Source organism: Cebus imitator, unplaced genomic scaffold (genome assembly GCF_001604975.1).
Source record: "Cebus imitator isolate Cc_AM_T3 unplaced genomic scaffold, Cebus_imitator-1.0 Scaffold77, whole genome shotgun sequence".
NCBI classification, from domain to species: domain Eukaryota; kingdom Metazoa; phylum Chordata; class Mammalia; order Primates; family Cebidae; genus Cebus; species Cebus imitator.
The window spans coordinates 2,628,749-2,649,779 of record NW_016107392.1 but is presented as its reverse complement, the minus strand read 5'-3'; the positions used below and the strand labels follow the sequence as shown (position 1 = coordinate 2,649,779).

Genomic DNA, 21,031 nt, shown 5'->3' with positions numbered 1-21,031 from the left:
TGTCTCTATTAAAAATAGAAAAAAAATTGGCGGGGCATGGTGGTGCGTGCCTGTAGTCCCAGCTACTCGGGGGGCTGAGGCAGAAGAATTGCTTGAACCCAAGAGGTGGAGGTTGCAGTGAGCCAAGATTGCGCCACTGTGCTCGAGCCTGGTAAGAGAGCAAGACTTCATCTCAAAAAAAAAAAAAAAAAAAAAGAGAGATTTAAAATTGAATGATTTGATAGCTGGAGTTCTTAACCCAGAGACTTTTAAGAACTCCAGTGGAATCTAGGAATGGCTTTGAGAGATATGTTTAAAAGTTAAATAAAATCACAAATGATGATACAAGCCTGGACTTTCCTGCCTAATCCTATATCAGTCCCAGTTCCAACATCTCAGAGGTGCTTTTACTCTTTCAGTTTTTCTGTTTTAGGTATTTCTGTTTCTAATAGTGTGCTTGTGCTGTGTTTTTTTGTTTTAAATATTGTATATTAGCTTCCAACTATGGAAGATGAGGAGTTAGCCGCCTTCCCAATCTCTCCCCCATCCCACCACATCCTCTTTCTTCATCCTCTCTATGTAGTTGTATTCTAGTTTTGGTTAAATAGATGATCAGTACTTACCTTTTTATAACTACACTAATATTTACATCCAAGCCATACAGCGCACGGTGATTATGTTTTCTCTTATGCAGTTGTGTTGTTGTTTTCCTGAAGTTACTGATTGGATAGTCCTCTTGCCTTGCTTCTGTATTGCATTTCCTGGATCCCTTGTTTCTTCTCTTCTGTTTTCTCTTGTAGTGGTGGAACACATTCTTCAGTAGTTTGCTGAGATACGGTGCATATGAAGTTGAGTTTTTGAGAGCTTGCATGCCTGAAAATGTCTTTATTCTTTCCTCATATTTGATTGGTAGTTCTTCCGGGAAATAATTCTGTCTTAAAATTTTGAAGGTATATCATTTTTTTGTTTTGTGGCTTTTAATGTTGCTGCTGAGAGAAATCTGATGTCATTCTGATTCACAAGGCTTTGTATAGGTTCTGCTTTTTCCTTTTTTTCTTTGACAGCTTTTATGATTGTCTCTTTATGTCTTGTGTTATTACATGCCAGAATAATGTGTCCTGGCTTAGGTCTTTTTACCTTCCATTTTCTTGAACACTTGGTGTGCCTTTTCAATCTGAAAACTCGTGTCTTTCGTTCTGGCATTATTTTTTTCTTTCTTCTCCTTAAAAAAAAAAAACCAAACAAACTGGAGTCTTGCTTTGTTGCCTAAGCTGGAGTGCAGAGGCATAATCATGGCTCTTAGCAGTCTCAATCTCCCAGGCTCTAGTGATCCTCCTGACTCAACCTCTTGAGTAGCTGGGACTACAGGCATGTGCCACCATATCCGGCTGATTTTTGAATTTATTGTAGAGACAGGGACTCCCTGTTTTGCCAAGGCTGGTCTTGAACTCCTGAGCTCCAGCAGTCCTCTACCTTGGCCTTCCAAAGTGCTGGGATTATAATAAGACACTGCACTGGGCAGGCAGTTTTTTAAAAAAATTATTTAATTTATTTAAAACTATTTTTTTCACTCCATTTTTTTTCCCACTTTTCCTTCCTTGGAACTCCTATCTGGTAAGTATTGGACCTTTTGGATCAATCCCCTTGTTTTGTTTTACCTTCTATCTCATTTTTTGGTGTTTTCCTGTTTGGAGATTTCCTCCACAAGGATACCTTCTAACCTTTCTATTGGATTTAAAAAATTTCAGTTTTAATTTCTAAGAGTTGTTTTTCATTTCTTGAAAATGTTTATATCATCCTGTCTTTGTTTAATTTATGTAATAGCTTCTTTTATTTTTCCTAAGGATGTTAATTATAGTTTCACAAAATTCTATTTCCTGCATAGTTTCTGTTCCCTCATGTCCGGCTTCAGTAATTTTTTTTTTGTTGTCGTTTTGATGCCTGTCATTCCATTTTGCAGGCTTTCTGTGAATGTCAGGTGATCCTTAGCTAACTAATTTGTGTGTAAGAGACAGGCACTAACTACAAAGCTGATTGGAAGCTCAGAACGTGCTGTGGAGCTTGTCTATAATGATTGGGTAGGGACTCAGCAGTTTCTTCATTGAAACCTCAGATATCACTATCTGTATAGATCTTTTCACTTGGACCAGTTCACTTTCCCAAGGGAGAAGCCATATGTCCTCTGTGTTGGGGTGAAAAGTCAAGCTGCCAGTGTTTTGGAGCCTGTTTGATGAAGACTGAGGGTCCCTGGGCGCTGAGGATCATACTGTTGAATAGATCCCACTTTGACTTCATCCTCCTGTTTTCTGTCTCATGCCCTCCCCTCACCTGTGCCTGGCATTTCTTTGTCTAGAACCTTTCCAATTCATTTGTTCCTGCTTTTGGCCAATGCTGTGGGGAGGGAATTACCCATGTGTGTGGCTTGATAGGGATTTTGGGCTCAAAATACTCCTATAGAAACTTTTAAGCCAGTACCTCTGCCTTTAGTGTATTTGGTGCCTCCTTTTTAGTGTTAGCAAATCCTACTCCAGGCTAAGGTTTTCAGATTGCTCTTGCCTGCTAATTTAGTTGCTACTGTCCATCTTCTTGCTAGTTTCCACAGTTTTGTTACCATCTCTTATCTGCTGTTCTCCCTCTCTGTTCTCTCTTTATGCTTAAAAAGTTTCTTTGCTATTACTTTGGTAGGATTGCAGGAAGGAGTAGAATCATTGGAATCATCTTCTTCAGGGTCTTTGCCCCCCCCCCTCCCAATCAATAATCAGTCTATTTTACTTATTAAGAGAGGTTACAAGGTCTTCTTATTCAAGACTTTTTTTTGTTTGTTTGTTTAAACGTGGGAGAGTTTCATAGAAGCATGATTTAGGTGTTGTCCAGAAGTTGTAGGAAGGGATTAGGTACTTTCTCAAGAAACCTTTTAATCTTAGCATTTTGCCTTCATATTTTCCATGCTTGTTGGGTAAGTGTTGAAATGTAGTTTTGTAATCACCAGAAGTATAGTGTCAGTGAATATTTTCATCATCACACCAAATCTTGTAGATGAAGAATATAGATTTTCAGTTATCAAAAATATGGTAGACTCTCTGCGGTGATGCATGTGTCCCATGTATTGATGAAGGTTTGGATTATACAGGTGTCTGCATTTGCCAAAACTTACCACGTGATATACTTGAGATGTCTTCATGTGGTAAATGTTACCTCAAACAAAAACCAGAAACAAAACTGTAAAGAAATATTAGACTCGAATTTAAATAAAAATACATGTGAGGACTATCAAAAATATATGAAAGTAGTTCTGTGAATTTTGCAAGATCATGGTTTTAAAAATTTTTCCATGTTGAAAAAATTGAAAATTTTCAATTAGGGGAGCAAATAAAGACTTATTCCTCTGAGGTGCATCACAACTACCTCCTGCATTCCTCTCCTCTCCCCTTTATTTTGTCATGTTTTGCCTATGCTAGTTACTATACTGTGCAGATCTATAGGAGTGGTGGGGATTGTCTTATTTAATATCTAATATTTAGAATGTAAGGCAAAAAAAGCCTTGGTATGTCCTTTTATTTTGATATTGTCTGTGGTTGTGCCTACTCTCTTTTGGAAGATGGGGTTATTTTTATTTTAGTCAGTTGAATTGAGCATCCAGTTTCTTGGTTTTAAACATTAGCTGGAGTTCTAGAGCTAGAAGCATGAACCAAGTGACCTATCAGTTGGATAAGACATTTGCAAGGAGAATTGGGGAAGGTATAATAGCATGGACTCTCACATTGATCATTCCCTTTTTAGATGTATTAATATTTATGTGCTACTTCATATTTTCAGAGTGCTTTCTCTTTAGTAGTTTTTTCTAGATTCACTCAAAGGTAGGTTGGGAGTAGTTTTCTCATTTCATGGGAGAGAAATTATAAACAGAGGGAGGTGGAGATGTGCCCAAGTGAGTCAATGCCAGAACCAGGATTAGAATATTGGAGGCAGACTAAGGAGAGTAAGTGGCAATGGGAATTAGGAACTGCTAAGTGCAGTAGTACCAGTGAAGACTACTAACTAGTTTACAGGTTTAGACCGGCAAGACTTTGGACTAACCAGAGACTGAATCTGTTTTATTGCAGGTAAAAGAGAACCTGCTTTCATGCAAGATGCTGTTACACTGCAAACGGGATGAGCTTCGGAAACTCTGGATTGAAGGAATTGAGCATAAGCACGTCCTGAACTTGCTGGATGAAATTGAGAATATCAAGCAAGTGCCTCAAAAGCTGGAACAGTGCATGGCCAGCAAGCACTATCTCAGTGCTACTGACATGCTGGTAAGGGTCATTTTTGTTAAGATGTAAAAGCACTCTTTTTTGTTCTCTCTGAGTCCTGTAATGCGTATAGCACATTACAAACTGCCCTCTTGGGATTCATGAGCCCTTGCAGCTGAAGCCTGACTGGTTCTCTTTCTAATTCTCGTGTTTGAAATGTTAGGTGATTATTATTTATGTATTATCTGCCTTTGTAACAATGGCAAGAAATATAATAGTAAGAAACCAGTACTTAAATCAGGTTAGAATGGTAATGAGAAGTGTTTTTTAGCTTCAGAGGAAGATAGTTAATGAATCCAATTTTAAAGAATGAAATCTACATGAGACAGAACTTCCGAAGATTTACATACTAGTGTTCCACACATTTTTTGAAGGAAATTTTACATTAGGGCTTTGTTCTTTTCCTTGAAATTGTTAAGAAATAAAGTTTTGGAAAACTAATACTGGAAGAAACTTTATTGAGCAAGAGTACTCCACAATCTAGCCTTTAGCCTCTATCTTAGTTCATTGTGCATGCTACTTTCTGAACTGCTAAAAGTTCCCAGAAGGATGCAATTGGTGGTTCATGTGGCCGAGTGCAAGAAGATGAATAAAAAAATAGAAATACAGAGTTTGCTCCCTAATAAACCTAACTTTCCAGGGCCTGTGGTTCTTAGAGAGGGCTGCTCTTTCTCCCTTCCCTTCTAGCTACCCAATCCCACTTCCATCTCATTCAGAGTTGGCTGAGGACTACAGGAGCTCTCAGCAGCAGATGGGCTGTATTTGAATTGTTGTCTTTTTCTTCCCCACAGTAGGTGGAAGCCCTTTATCTTTGTTTCACCAAATTAGATTGGCTTTAACACTGGAAAAAAACACTGAGGAGAATAGGTAGAGACACAGATTCAATGCTCTAAGTAGTTCCAATTCATTCGGACTTCCAAGAAGAATGTTGCTAAAAGTCCTTCCTAAGAAGCTTTTTAAGGAAATTTGGTAACCAAGGAGTGAGAAGTGCCATGATATTTTATCAGATATTAAAACCTGGTTATGTGATAAGACCGAATGGTCCATTTCCACAGTGGAAGGAGATTAATAATAGTTGGCCCTTGGCTGGGAGTTCGAGGCTGTAGTGAGTCATGATCGTGCCACTGTATTCCAGCCTGGGTGATAGAGCAAGACACTGTCTCAAAAAGAACCCAAAACAACAACAACAACAAAAGATTGGCTCTTGGGAGTGACAAAAGAATTGGCTCTTTTCAGCATCTTTTTTAAAGTGGCATCTTCTTTAATAATAATGACTATAGGGTGTCTGATAGAAAAAAAATTACTTTTCACCTTTAGTGTTGATTGATGCATTATGAATGCAGCTTGTGCTAAATCATCAAGATTCAGCAATCAGAATAGATAAGCATGTATATATTTATGTGGCAAATATACATCTATTTGAATCACGATTTTTTGGAGTGGGCTTGTTTTTAAGTAAGTGCCACAGACTAAAATAAGTTGTTAGAATTTATTTCTGTGTTAATTATGTTCATTTTAGGATTTCAGATTTTTGTGTTATGGTCTTTTTACTTAAGGGCTTATTTATTTACTGAATGGCTAATCAATAATGAATACTGTCCCTTTTTTCCTGACATATTCAAGACTCATTAAATACTTTAAATTCTTGGTTTTAAGTTACAGAAATTCACCTCTAGCTAGCTTAAGTAAAAATAATTGTTTGACTCATGTAACCAGTCTGACAAAGGAACAAGAGTATGTGTGGAATGTTGCCTGTGTGTTTTCTCTGCATGTCCTCTTCATTGTTCTACTGAAGACTGGTCTCTACCATGTGTGAGGGAGGAGGTTGGGTGTTAAGGGAAAATGGGGCATAGGCTGTGTCTACATCTTTCCACCTTTACAGAAGAAAATCTTATTTTTTTCCCCCTAATTCAGAGATCTAGGGTTAAGATCTAGATTGAGCCAGGTTGGGTATGATAATAATCAATAAAACTATTTGGTTGGGGTGGGGGTGTGGGTGGAACAGGGAGGAAGAACAGCCATGTCCACCAAAGAGTGTGTAAGACACATTTTCTGGAGGTTTTGTTCCATTTTCTCTGTTTGGTTCTTTATATATTCTAATATTCTTCTTGCCTGTTAGATGGATTGTAAATATGTTCTCCCAACTGGGGGTTTTCCCTTTGTTTATGGTGTCTTTGTTACAAATAAATTAAAAATTTTAATGCAAAAAAGTCTCAATTTCTCAGTATTTTTGTTATGTGATTTTTTTTTTTTTTTTTTTTTNTTTTGAGACAGTCTAATTCTATCGCCCAGGCTGGAGTTCAGTGGTGCAATATCAGCTCACTGCAACCTCCGCCTCCCAGGTTCAAATGAGTCTCCTGCCTCAGCCTCCCAAGTACCTGGGATTATAGGCATGTGCCATCATGCCTGGCTAATTTTTGTCGGTCAGGCTGGGTCTTGAATTCCTGACCACAAGTGATCTGCCTGCCTTGGCCTCCCAAAGTGCTGGGATTACAGGCGTGAGCCACTGTGCCCAGCCTGTTATGTGACTTTTGATGTAAGAAATTTTTTTCCATTCCAATGAATCTCCTCTGTTTTCTTCTTGAACCTATCAAAAGTCCATTTAAGGAGGATCTAATTTTATCTTTTTTCTATATAGCCGCTTGGCTCAGGCTGTTTATTGAATCATTTTCCTACTGATTTATAATGCTATTTTGGTCAGATATCACCAAGTTTTCACATATGCATAGATCTGTTTCTGAGTTCTTTATTTTGTTCAATGGTATTATTTGTACCTGCACCCAAACCATACTGTTTTAACTCCTATAACTTTATAATACATCTTGACAGAATATGAAGAGATTCTCTGATTTTACTATTCAAAATTGTCTTTGTGGGTGGACATGATGGCCCATGCCTGTAATCCCAGCACTTTGGGAGGCTGAAGTGGGCAGATCACTTGAGGTCAAGAGTTTGACACCAGTCTGGCCAACATGGTAAAACTCCATCTCTGCTAAAAATCCAAAATTAGGTGGGCATGGTGGTACATGGCTGTAATCCCAGCTAACTCAGGAGGCTGAGGCAGGAGAATCACTTGAACCTTCAGTAGCTAATCGATTGAATTTAAGAGATTATCTTTGCAATGTTAAGTCATCTGTGAACATAGTATTCCTTTCATTTATTAAAATCTTCATTTGTGTCCTTCAATTAATGCTTAGCAATATATTCCTTAGAGATATTATATATATTTTGTTAGATTTATTTCTGGGTATTACCTTTTCTTGTCTTTTGAAACAGTAGCTATTTATTTATTAAGGCTTCTAGTTATTGGTTGCTGGTGCATAAGGATGTGATATATTTTTCTTTTTTAATTGACCATATATTTCCCTGAACTGATTCCCAATACTGTCTGCCTGGAAAATGATGACTTATTTTTTAAGACTTCGCTCAAATTTCATCAACTGTCTGAATGTTCCACATATTCAGATAGCTAGGTGCTTTTCTTTATGTTTCCATTACATCGTATGTTTCATTTTAATATAATTCTTTTTGTTTGTGTAGTAGGTCATTGAGGGGAGGGGTTTTGTCTTATCTATTTTTGTCTACCCTGTTCTTAGCATAGTGTATCTCATATAGTCAGAGTTCACAAATTGTTAGCTAAATGGGTGACTATCTGGAAGACTTTAATACCACTACCTAGAGAAAAAGGTGTTTCTTTTGTGCGAGCTTTGTTCTGCTTTTTCTTCATTATTTATTGTTTAATGGAAAGGTTCTCTAGTTTTTAACCTTTCCTTTTTGTAATAATTAAATGAATGACAATGATAACACTAGCGAGTATATATTGAGTACTTACTATGTGCTGGTACTATTTGAAATATGTTACATTTGTTGACTTATTTCTTTCAACAACTCCACTTCTCATGTCATTACCATTTTACAACTTTGCATGATCTGGGGAATTGGCATATCTCAATACACAATGATTTGTATATTCCAATATACAGAGATTTCGTGGAGGCAGGATTTAAAATGCACTTAAAAGATTGGGAGATACCTTCAACTTGGTCTTCTGTATATAAAAGTGAGTAGTAAGCTCTATAATTGCTCTTTTATTGGGCTTCACATGAAAAACAATCACATTTTTTCCCCTTGGTTATGTGCTGTTAGAAGTAAAATCTACTTAAGGCATCTCAAGGGTCCAAATGGAAATCTTTGCTAAAAGACATCAGTGGAAAGTGAAGACAAAACAATCTAGTCTTTCAAAACTCCCTGATTTCCTTGGATTTATTTGTCAGAAGATTTTGCATTTCCATTTTAAGTCAGATGCAGATGCTTAGTAATTTAATCTCTACTCAGAATAGATTAATAAATCCAGAGTAAGTAACTCTATGGCGACCCATTGCTCTTGGTAGCTCCTGCTATTCCTACTTCACCATCAGACTGGTCTGGTAGCTATAGGCTTGGCTTGTAGGTGAGATATTTATTTCTTCTTTTGATATGATAACCTGAGTATTGCATAAAATAATTAAATTGTCATGACAGGGAACGTCTGCAAATAGGTCTGGCCTTTTGTTTCTTTCTTCAAGGTAAACAGCCGCTGTTGGCTTATGAAAAGCTAAAAATGATCTTACAAGAAGCCTGTATCCATCACATTGAAATCAGAGACTTGATTAATATTGTAGCCTGTAGCTCTGTGATATGTGTGGTTTAAATTAGACCTTTGCAGTCATTGTGCTGGGTTGATGCAAGCACATTAATGACATAATTTCTGGTTGCTGCATCACATTTCTGCAGTCTGTCCTTTGTATTCCACTCACATTAATTGAAGTAATTTTGCCAGTGAAGCGTGTTTCAAACCTCTGCATTTAAATTGAAATTTTAATTCCCTTATTGTCTTGAAAAGACGGCTGAAGATGCCTTGTTACAGGTTTCATTATCACTCAAAACACTCCAGCTGCTGGTTCTAACGTACAAAGACTGATTAATTCGGGGAAGAATTATTAATATAAGAATAGCAGCTTCTTCCCAGTGGCATGAGCTAACCAGGAAGGTATTTCATGATAGTTAATATTTTCATAAACTTTTTTTTTTAAGGGAAAATTTGTGTAGAAGTCTGCATCGAACTAAAATTGCACAGATGAGCTTTGAAAACCACTTACACAAGTTCTGATTTATCATCCCATAGAAGTCAATTCATAATTACATTCAATCACTGGAAACCAAGCCAGTGCAAATAGTTTTGAAGCACTTTAGCTGACAGTCACAAGGCTTGTGACTAAAATAATTTTTTCATTTTGAAGCCTTCCTGAGATTGTAGAGATTTTGAATGTCTCTTAATCATTTTGTCTTTCTTTATTTATATGCCTTTTAAAAAGAATCCGTAGCTGCGTAGTCAGATAAGGATTATTATGATAATTATAATAACTTACATTTATATGGCTGCCTTCTTCTCAGAGGATCCCAGAGTGCTTTGCTGAGAGAATAGTGTAGTGGAGTTATTTCACTTACACTGGGAAAATGTGACCATATCTGGGATAAATAGAGTAGGGTAGCTATTTAATTGAATAGTTTTCTGAGATCTTGTGTAATACAAGTAAGTATATTTGTTTTATTTTTAGTTAACAAGATCCTTTGTAATCGTTGGATAACATGGAGGGTTGTGAATGTCAGCATGGGTCTTCATTTGGGTTAGGTCGTCGATCCTTGAATCCCAACTTTGACTCTTACTAGCTTGGTGACTTGTGTTTAGTAATTTATCTGCCGAAAGTTGGAGTTAAGAATAATATGCTATCTCCAGGCTGGGGGTGGTGCTTCACACCTATAATCCCAGCTCTTTGGGAAGCCAAGGTGGACAGATCACCTGAGGTCAGGAGTTTGAGACCAGCCTGGCCAACATGGTCAAACCCCGTCTCTACTAAAAATACAAAAAATTAGGTGGGCATGGTGGCACCCACCTATAGTCCCGGCTACTCTTGGAAGGCTGAGTCAGGAGAATTGCTTGAGCCCGAGAGGCAGAGGTTGCAGTGAGCTGAGATCCTGCCACTGCACTGCACTCCAGCCTGAGAGACAGAGTGAGACTCTGTCTCAAAAAAAAAAAAAAAGAATATGTATCTCCAAGGATTGCTGAGAGGATTAAGTGAGATATTAAACTGTGTACGTAAAGTATATGCAGTATAAATTAGTTTTTGAAATGTTATTTATAATAAATTGGTAAATTTTACTGATAGAAATGATATGATGATTGCTTTCATGTTATAATCTCAAAAACTGTCTTGGAGGTGGACTTCTTTTGAGCTAGTAAAAGTTGAAGTAGGGTTGAATTAAGCAGTTTTGATTCCTTTTCTTCTTGACCCAACATCAACATGTATCTGAATGAAAGGCCAGCCTACCTTTTTCAAAGTTAAAGGAACTCCTGCGGGCAGATAGGATTTTTCTCAGAAAGCAATTCTAGTCTGCTCTAACACATGCACAGATGGGTCACCAAGACCCACAATTCTATGTTATATTTTTGGGATTTGGCATGGACAAATTTCAGATTCGGTGTCATCAATTACCTACTTGGTCTACATTAAAAATATGTTCATAGGGTACCCATTGATTGTATAATGATAAGCAATGTAATTTGTTGGTAAACTATCCAAGATCAGCTTGTAAAATTTACTTTTCGGTAACTAAATATGTTAATCCACTGTGTATCATCACTAGATATAAGCCAGATCAGTACTGGAAGGTGTTTGTCATCAGAATGTTTTAGTGTTAGAAGAGTTGGTGTTAAGCTGCTGTTTCTGTGAGTACTTAGATAGGAGGACCAGTGGACCAGTGAGGTTGCTTCTATTTGTGTCAATAAAATTGTGTCATTAGTAAACAGACTGATCTTATTTTCTTTTCTTTATGCGCAAGGAATGAGTGATCATGCATCCACTGCGAAACGATTAATGTGCAAGCAAGAAAAAGGGGGCCAAAATATATATCCCTTTCATCTGGCTTGAAAGTTTTTGAGATCTCACAACTGTTTTTTCTTATTACTCTGGGAAGAGTATCGATGTGAAAACCCTGTAGATAACAGGAGCTGGAATATTCTAGTGAGCTTATTGGACTAAACCTGAAAGTGTTTCAGTGACTGTACAACAATGTTCCAATATTTCATATGGATTTCTCCACAACATGATAAAAATATATCAGTGATCAATAATGAAATAGCCATTACTAAAGCCCATCTGTTCCTTGTGTAGAAGAGCAGCTTAAAAGACTGAGGCCAATATTCTATGCTAATAATTTATCTGGAAATAATCTGGCACATATTTTTATAGAGACAAATGATTGGGTCTTTAACAGGTGATAATGCCATTGTTGATAACTTCTGTTGTTGGTATGTGTATCTGTGAAGGTGGCCTTAACTGGAGGATGTTACTTGCTAATGGGAAGAGACAGCTGGTGAACAAATAGTGTCTCTCATATTATGATAAGTCTAATTATTATGGAGAAAAATACAATAAGAAAGGGAGACTGGGAGTACTGCGGGTTGGGGTAGGGGTGGTGGAGTTTGCTATTTAAATAGGGGTGGTCAGCCGTACCTGCTTTTAGCCACATATGGGACCCCCGTTCATTCTGATCTTCCCTTCAAGAAGATTTAGGAAAAGCTGAAAACAAAATGAGTAATTTGTTTTTTTATATCTATAATTAAGTGAGTAGTTTTGTGACACCTTTATTTTTCTGTTACAGAGTAAAAGTTCAGGGCTTTGTAGTAGCTATTTTTCATGCTGCTCAAGGCCCTTTTTATTTATATTTGTTTTTTGAAGGCTGGGGTTTCTAGAAACCAGATTGTTTGATAGGCACCTGGTTATTGTATTAGTTTTCCTTTTCTTAAAAAAAAAATTTTGCTTTTTTAATCTACTGTTCATTTGCCTCTTTTATTTTAAAGCCAACGAAAATTCTGTTTTATTGCACTAAAGCCTACAAGGTTCAGCAATTTCCATTTGGCTTGCTTGGCTGTGGCGCAGTGATTCCCACACTGCACATTAGGGGATCTTGCAAGAATTCTAAAGTCAGGCCGCATCCTAGACCAGTTAAATATAAATCTCTAGGGGGTGGGCCACTTACTTCGGTTATTGACATTCTCCAGGTAATGCCAATATACAGACAGATTTGGAATTGTTGGTGTAGGGTGTAGCTTGTTCTGTGGAATTGAGCACTTCTTATTGTCCTTGTCTTCATTTAGCGAGCTGTAAGTAGTTGGAAAACAAGTATTTATGTAAGGCACACATCACATGGGGTGATGTTCACATTTATGTAGAAGTTTATTGTTTGAAGTTGCTTTGTTGCCATACTTCATTGTATGAATGAATGCATACAATAAAGTATGTATTTTTATTGTGTGTATTCAGGTGTGACCCTTGAATGAATCCCCTTTATTTTCCCTTGCGTGTCCTATACTCTTATTCCCCATGACTACCATTTTTACATAAAGACCAGTTTACTAGTGTCATGCTGTAAACAGAAGTTACATGGATGACGTTATTAGGTTTGTATTAACAATTGGGATTGATTGTAGTTTTGGGATAGAGCTGATCAGTGTTTGGCTTTTATTCTGATGTTATAGTCTGATTATTTGGTCAAATAGGTTTAGGTTAGTAGTTAAATGAGATGATTCTCCAGGTTTGGACTGACTTGCACCCTTCAGAACTGTCATCTTGATGCTCTAATTTGTGCATTTTTGCTGTGGGTCCTGATGTGACCTACTGGAGGGATTTAATGGATTGAAATTAGAGAATATATTTACTAATTGACAAGTGGTGGATATGTGTAGTGTGTCATAGTAGAAACAGTGGATTTAAAAGCAGGAAGTTCTTAGTTCTAGTCTGATTCAACAACTTACCAGTTCCTTGAGCTTAGATGAATAAATCACATTATTTCTCTGTTTTTTTAGTATCCTTATCTGTAGAACAGATAAACAGATACTTACCCGTCTACATTATAGAATGCTTATGAGAATAAAAGTGAAATATAGTACAGGAAAAGTGCTTTGTAAAATGTAAAACAGTATAAAAATTTAAAATGGTGTAGGTATCACCATTGTTATTTCCCAGTGCCAGGTAAAAAGAAAATGCAGGAGTCTGGGCTTGTTTACACTGAGTAGCATTTCTATTCCGTTGTTACCATCACTAATGCATACCTGTTTTAATCACACAAACCAAGTGTGACTGTGTTTACACACTTGAGTCTACAGAAAGAATACTTGAAATAAAGAATACCTAAGTCATTTGCTGCTATCCTCCTTCATATTTCTGGTTTCAACGTCACATATGACCTTTCTTGAACAGACTTTTGATTGGCCAGTCTGTGGCCAGATGGGAACTAGATATTTGTGTAAATTGCAGCTGATTTGACAATCCATGTTGTTGATAGGAGACTTCAATCTCTACTTGATGATGGTCTGAGAATTCTAATCAGTAGCTTTTGCTTGGCTTGACAAGATAGGAGGAGCTTGTTAAAGAAGTCTATTATCTCTGAGATTCATCCCAATACTAATTACTTGTGGTTGCCTAGCTCTTGAAATGAAAAAAAGCCATATTCCTCTATCATTCCTTTGTGGGATTTTAATAGTTCATGTTAGTAAAGAGCTGTGTAAGTGCTGAGCGTTTCTAATGGATTTGGGGCTCTTGCAGAGTGTGGGCGAAATTGTCTTGATTGAAGTGTGAGCCTGAAGTGACTCTGAGACCTCCTTTGCCAACTCTTAAAAAGAGAGTTGTTCTGTAACTTTTTCTTGTCCCAGAGTAACAACATGATGGGGTGAGTGACTTTAGGATGCTTGTTAAGAGAGAATGGCTTTCCTAGCGGTCTCTTCTATTGCCGTTTGTAGTAGAAACCTAGGTTTTAATGCTCTCTTATAGAACACTGATGGGAACTGGGAATTGAAGGGACCATGAGGTTAGGAACCAAAAAGGTTTTTTTCTAAGCTTTCCTATGAGCAATTTACAATTATCTTTCTCTTACAGTGTTAAGTATAGGTATAGTTTAATCTCATCAGGAAAGTAATTGTGAACAGATCTGTTACAAGGTCTTTTAGAAGAAATTAGTCTCTTAATTTGGAGTTATATATGAGAACCCCTACAACTATGCATAGCTTAGCATTTGGGATCCACTTCTAGAATTTTTTTTAAGGAAAGAATGAAGAATTGGAACTGTTTTGTGTTAAAAATATGTATACAAGGGTACTTATCACAGTAAGATCTATGAAAGTAAAAAGATAGCAGTGACTTAAATATAGGGAATTGGTTTAAGTCATTGTATGTATATTTATACTCATGCACTAGTATGGAAATACTAAATGTAATGTTTAGGGATAGGGACTTGCTCCCACTGTATTGCCAAATGGAAAAAGCATGTTTAAAAGCAATTATTTTTGAAAACACTTTGCATGGAAAAATGATTGGAAAGAATTAGCTTAAAATGTATATCACTGCATCAGATGAGTGACAGTATGATAGCCTTTGTCTTTTGTAATTTTCTGTGTTTTTCAGGTTTTCTTGGTTGAGTAGGTATTATTTTTGTAATTTGGGATAAATGCAAAGCCTAAGAAAAAAATATCATTATAGGTCTCACTTTTTTTTTAATCTGTGAAATTAGGGTGGGACCCCAGTCTTGACAACCTTTAAAGGTCTCTTTCAAGAGAAAGCTCTTACTTTTCATCTCTCAGATACTGCCGTTCGGTGAGGCTCAGGCTGAGAGTATGATAGAGTCTTTTAGAAGACCTGGCTTCCCCTACTTGAGGAGGAAAAAAAGAAATATCACTTTTGCTTTAATAAAATATGGGAATTATTTGTGGCAGCATGCCCTGATGTTTAAAGAGGAAAAACAAAAAAACCAACAACAAAAGAGGGAACCCAAAGAATGCTTAAGAAAAGCTTAATAAAATGGTATGCTTTTAGAACAAGTCTGCATTTCATGGTAGTAATGGGGTGAGTTCTGTTATGAAGCAAGAAGTCACATTTGATCCTGTTTTTGAGTTTTATTTTCCAAGATAGATCTGAAGATACTTTAAAGAAGAAATTCACAAGTAAAGGTCCTTTTCTTTGACAGCATTTTGTCATTCACTTATCAATAACTTCATCTAATTTGCCTTATCCTGTAAATTCCATTATCTCCCTGGCAGTCTATTGCATTAAGTCCTTAGTACCTAATATCGCCTCATTTACATTGACACATGCTTGACCTCAGCCCTTCTCCTCTTTGTTAATGCACCAACAAGCACTGATATCTCTCTGGAGCATTATCATTTGCTGTTAGCTCAACTAATAACAACCCTTCATTTGAGCTGATGAAGTTTTATTAAATAAAAACATGCAATAATGCTGGCAGTAATGAAGGGAGAGTGGAGGTAGACAGCATCCTTTTTTTAATGGTGAGAGTACACCAAGTCTGCTTTATATGTATTGGGTTTCCTAAGGGAGACAGGGCACCTGAATGGGTCTGATCGATACTGTTTTATCAGGCTGATTTAAGAATGGGCACTTTTGATTGTCTGACTTGATCACTGTTGATTAGCATATAGGCTGAGGAGTTGGGGGGGAAAGTATTCTTGCTCTAGGCACTTGGCCTTGCTCCTGATGCAGCCATCTTTGAAAGCCTGTCTTCAATACCAGACTGTCAATAACCCCAAGGCTTTCAGGCAATGGCAAAGCTTAGCCATAGGGAGTCAGAAACATCATCTTAGTCTGCTCTGGTGAAGCTGGAATCAGAGATTGTTTTTCCCATAGATCCCACAAGAGTCCCCGAAACCTTCACAATAGCCCTAACCCTTGAATAAATGCTCTTAGTTTCCCTTGCATGTCCCATACTCTTACTCCCCCTGACTACCATTTTTACATGAAGACAGTTTACTGGTGTCATGCTGTAAACAAAAGTTACATGGATGATGTTGTTAGGTCTGTATTAACAATTGGGATTTTTGGGTTGACTTGCTTGCACATTTATGTCACATGCGTATATTGTGGTATATCCTAGTAAAATTATTTCTAGTGTATCTGATGCAGTTAAATGCAGAGAGTTCTATAAAGGCTACAGTGCTCTGCAAAAAGTGCTGTGATGTCCCAGATGTATCGGAGCTTTCTGCCGCTATAATTGTTAGGTTGGACCATAGGAAATAACCAGTATTTGGTAATTTTTGACCTGTAAAAAAAAAAAAAAAAGTATTTTCAAATGGTTTAAATTAATAATGTGATAGATACCATGTTTTTTTTTTGTTTTGCTTTTTTCTAAGCTGCATTGTTTGTTCTACTAGTTTCTGTCTGATAAAGATAAAAATTTCTGCCTTGGGAAAAATCAGGTATAGCAAAGTAGAAATAGCTGGTGAGTAAACGATCTGGGATTCTTGGCTCCTATGTGATAAATATCTTCCCTGCTTGCTTAGAGGTGAGTCTGAATCATTCAGCATTCACTGGGAGATCTGGAGGCCTCTTGTGCCCCACCAGGACTCTCTGATCCTGAAGGTGGACACTTGGGGGTAGGGGACCCTCTAGGGGAGCAGGACCTAAAACCACTGGAGGTTGCCTTCCAGCATTTGAGGGGCAGGGCTGTGGCAGGTGGGTGACCTGGGAACTAAGTAAATCTAGGGCTTCAGGGCATGTTTCTTTTGTTTATAGACAGAGATTTTGTGGTGTTCTTATTTATTAAATAGTTGAGACTGCTCAAAAAGTTTGTTTAACTGTGTCTTACTTATATGTGGGAAGAGGGAGAGTATCAATTCTCTGGAGTAGCCTAATTTCATATCTTTACTGCATCTCGAAGGTAGACCACGGCAACATTTTCATAATGGTTATGTTGTCTTACTAGAAAAATGCTTCCTTAAGGGAGACTGACTGACCTAGTGAAAAGTGATAAAACATTTTGGAACCATTATAATTTTCAGAGTCCTCAAGGAAATATTTGTTTTGGATTCAGTAATGGCAATACATTTGCTTTCCTGAGGGAACAGCGTTGCCCAAATAAGCATTTTCATTAGCTTCCAGATGGTTTAGTTTATCAGTTGTGTTTTTTGCTGATATACATGTTTTTCTTCTTTTTCTGGCTTGAACCTTATTTCTATTCAGAAACAGTTACTCATGTCATTTACCTTTGTGTGTCTTACCCACCTCAACTAAAAAAATAAAAAGATCGGTAGTTTCTTTTACAACATTTCTCCAACAAAGCAGCTGCTGAGAAAGGCCAAGTTTAGTGTTCCTCCAAAATATTTACATTGGTTTATGTCGGAGCACAAGACCAGACCTTTTTACTTAATAAGCTTGATTAAGACTGGCTAAAGACAAGCATTTAACTATGAAATAATTATTTCCTGTATTTTAAACTAAAATGAAATTGAGAAATAGGCTTTAGGAAAGAAAATGTAAGGGTGTGGTGGTTCCTAATTGCAAAGATTTTCCTTTGTAGTAGACTTATGTCTCAACTCAGGCAATTTTTTTGGGAATTCTTGATTATATACATTTTAACTGTGTGTTTTTGGGCTATTATATTAGTTATAGAAACATTTTTTAGAATTTTTGTATTCTTACATGGATAGGTTTCTAATAGCAAAACATGCTTCCTGTTCAATATCATGTGATAAAATATTTGGAAAATGTTTGCTTATCTTCATAATCCTAAAGGAAATATTTGTTTTCAACTCTAAAACAGATTCCCATTATCTGTCTGAGCTGTTTCCAAGTGTGTTGTCTAGGACATTAATATTCTATTAGATGGTAATAGGTGTCCTGTGAAAAATCTCACTGACTTGTTTTTTCCTCCAAAATGCATTTAAAAATACCTCTATCCATCTATATATATATATATGAAGAATTCCAAATACATTTAGGTGACTCATTATTATATAGTAATCTAACTTTAAGAAACTGAGATATACGTGATAATTCTAGGCGGTCATATTAGAGATCATTTGGGGCATGAATGCGTGGCATTTGATGTGCATGAATAGAGGCATGGACAGCATTTACCAATTCACTGTACTTCGTATGTTGTCTGTTTGGTCTTTCATTTGCTATGTTTTATCCAATAATTTTAATATATATTTGTGACATTATTCAGCATTACATGTCACACTTATGAACCTGGTTTTTTTCTTTAATTTCTTATAGCAGCTACCCTGTGAGACTGTTTTGTTGCTGTCTACTTTAATCCGACTGTGTCTCTTAAATTTCTGTTAATCTTTCAAACAGTGTGTTATTTAAAAGTGACTCCGTAGTCATTACATTTGGAAAAGTGAAGTAATTTATATAATGACCACTTCCCATATATTAAAACCATCTTTTTAGCATTAATTATGCACTTTCCTAAAGACAGATGATTATTTTATGATTTCTAGTAAATCCCAAATCTTAGGAAATACCTGGAAACCAGACGTCCCAGAACAGAATTGACTGTCAATGGCAGTCTGTTGGGATGACTGCTGCCTCACCAACTTTTCCTTTATGTGGAAACTTTATGTTTCACACTCCTTAAAACCAGAGAAAATTTAGGAAGACTATTTTGTTGCTGTCTACTTTAATCCAACTGCGTTTCTTATATTTCTGTTTAAGAAATTTAAATATCTTTTAAATTTCTCTTAAATCTCTCTTAATATGGCATTTGATGTGTGAATAGAAGCACAGACAGCATTTACTAATTCACTGTACCATGTATGTTGTCTCTTAAATATCTTTCTAAGATAATCTAGAGAGCAAATGTTGCATTGGCAACTATTTTCTTTAAGTTGGTTTGAGTACCACTTAGTATGGTTACAGTAAGGGAAGACGGTGGCCTTGTCCAGCTCTCATAATCATAGCTTTACAAATAGAACGTTAATAAGTGCAGGCCAGAAAATAAAACACAGTGTTTTCCTATAGAAATAAGAGACTATTCTGTCTTCTCTTTTGTGGTAAGGTTTTCACATTTTTGAAGTTCTGAGACTACCTTTGATAATAGATATGTTAATTGTACTTGTATTTTGGGTCAAGGAAACATACTCAAAGTTTGTCATTTAATTGGTTACAATGGTTCAAAGATGGAAGGACCACTTACTGAAAATGCTTCACTAAAACATGTTGGGAATACCCTCTGAGGTTTCTTTACTCATAGAATTAATAGGGATTGTTAAATATAATTTCAGTGAGCATTCAGGAGGTGCCAGGCACTGCGCTAAGTGTTTTACCTGAATTTTTACTTTTAATTTAATTAGGTGGCTTTGAAAGTTGATACTTATAAAATTCAGTATGTGGAACATATACCGTTTGGGTTAAAAATCTTCATGTAAATTCCTACAAACAAATCAAGTGTGGATGTGCAGTGGGTGGTTTTTAAGCTTAAATATCTCAGCTGGATTTAATTACCTTAAGGGATAAGGCTACATGATGGGCCAGTGGTTTACCAAATTATTTTTCATTTTCTGGATCTCAGTGTCACTGAAGGTTAATGCATCCTCTCTTCTCTGCTAGAGACCCGAGTTAAAATCCATTTTAGGGCATAAGTGTAAATGAATTTGTTGTTGTTGTTTCCTCCTTGGGGACACTGTGGTCATTTTGTGAGGCTGCCTTTCCATTTGGAATTGCTGGCAGCTTGCTCTGGGCCCAGGGGCTCTCATAGCAGGGGCAGTGCAAGTCAGCATGAAAATGAACTGGTAGGCTTCAGAGGGCAGAGCTGGCCCAGGGCTTGTCACTCTTCCATTCCTTGATTCTTTCTTGGTTAACTTAAGGAAACTTATTTGCTACTGACATTTGATTATAGCACATCACAAAGCAAGTGATGTGGTTGTGGGTAAGCCATCGCTTTTTCTTTACCATTTCAGGCTGGTTTCTATTTGGCAGCTACAAAGGTTTCTCTCTTCACTGTCCACACACTCCTAGATGACCCCTTAGAGTGGTATAGATGTGTGATCAACATTTTTGATCAATATGTTTCATGGCTTTCTTTACCTATTGCTTTAGAGTAAATGCTTCATTCTTTAGGAGTGTGTTTGTAGCCATAATTACATTTAAGGGTTTTGCCCTGAAGTATTATTAGTTATTTCCTTTATCTGTACTTATTGGTAATATTTAATATAACCTAAGCAGTGAATAGTACTCATAGCATTTTCATCCCTGAGGGAGCTCAGTTGTGTTCTTTCCCTCTAAGCTCATCCTGTCATTTCTTTCTCTCAAAGAATATCATGTAGAATATGCTCTTTACGTTTTTTTCTTTGAAAATACACAAGATCTTTATACATAAAAACAAACATAATTTCATATACACGAATAAGTGGAATTATATCATGCATGCTGTCTTTTTATTTTTTTCTCCTTTGCAGATGTCACTTTGCGTTTCAAAGTGTGTTAGTTGCTCCAGGTTCCTTGAATCCTTCATGCTCTCCATTTATTGTAGGCATTCCTATACCAGTTTGATTTATCCAGCCCTTTTGTCTTGAAAATCTCCCAAACCACTTTGCGCTGGGAGTATCTTCCTCTTCATGTTTTGCCTTCCAGTCACCATTCCTATCCCATTTCTTCTATCAAACTGAATCAGGACAAGGAGAGGTGATGACTGCTATTGTCCACTTATAGCATTCATGTAAAAAAAAATGTATTTACCTCTGTGTGATGTGTATTTGGAAAGAGTGAGAGAGAGAGCCCGACTCTTGGTAAGTACAAAGAGTCATGATTGCTGTGAGAATAAGTTCTTCTTAAAACATTTATATAGTGTTTTTTTTAAAGTCTTAGTTTTAAAAAAGCTAGCTTTGAGTGAAAATTGATTAAACCATTAGTACATGGGATTCTTGT

At 36.7% G+C, this 21,031-nt stretch overlaps 1 protein-coding gene across 2 annotated transcripts in view; it reads left to right on the top strand.

The window, feature by feature from the left end:
- Positions 1 to 21,031, top strand: part of EXOC4 (exocyst complex component 4) — an 808,787-nt gene that overhangs the window by 31,728 nt on the left and 756,028 nt on the right. For both annotated transcript variants that reach the window (XM_017532629.2, XM_037739981.1), the window contains exon 3: positions 4,083 to 4,277. In XM_017532629.2, the coding sequence (XP_017388118.1) occupies positions 4,083 to 4,277 (195 nt within the window). The remainder of the gene's footprint in view (positions 1 to 4,082; positions 4,278 to 21,031) is intronic.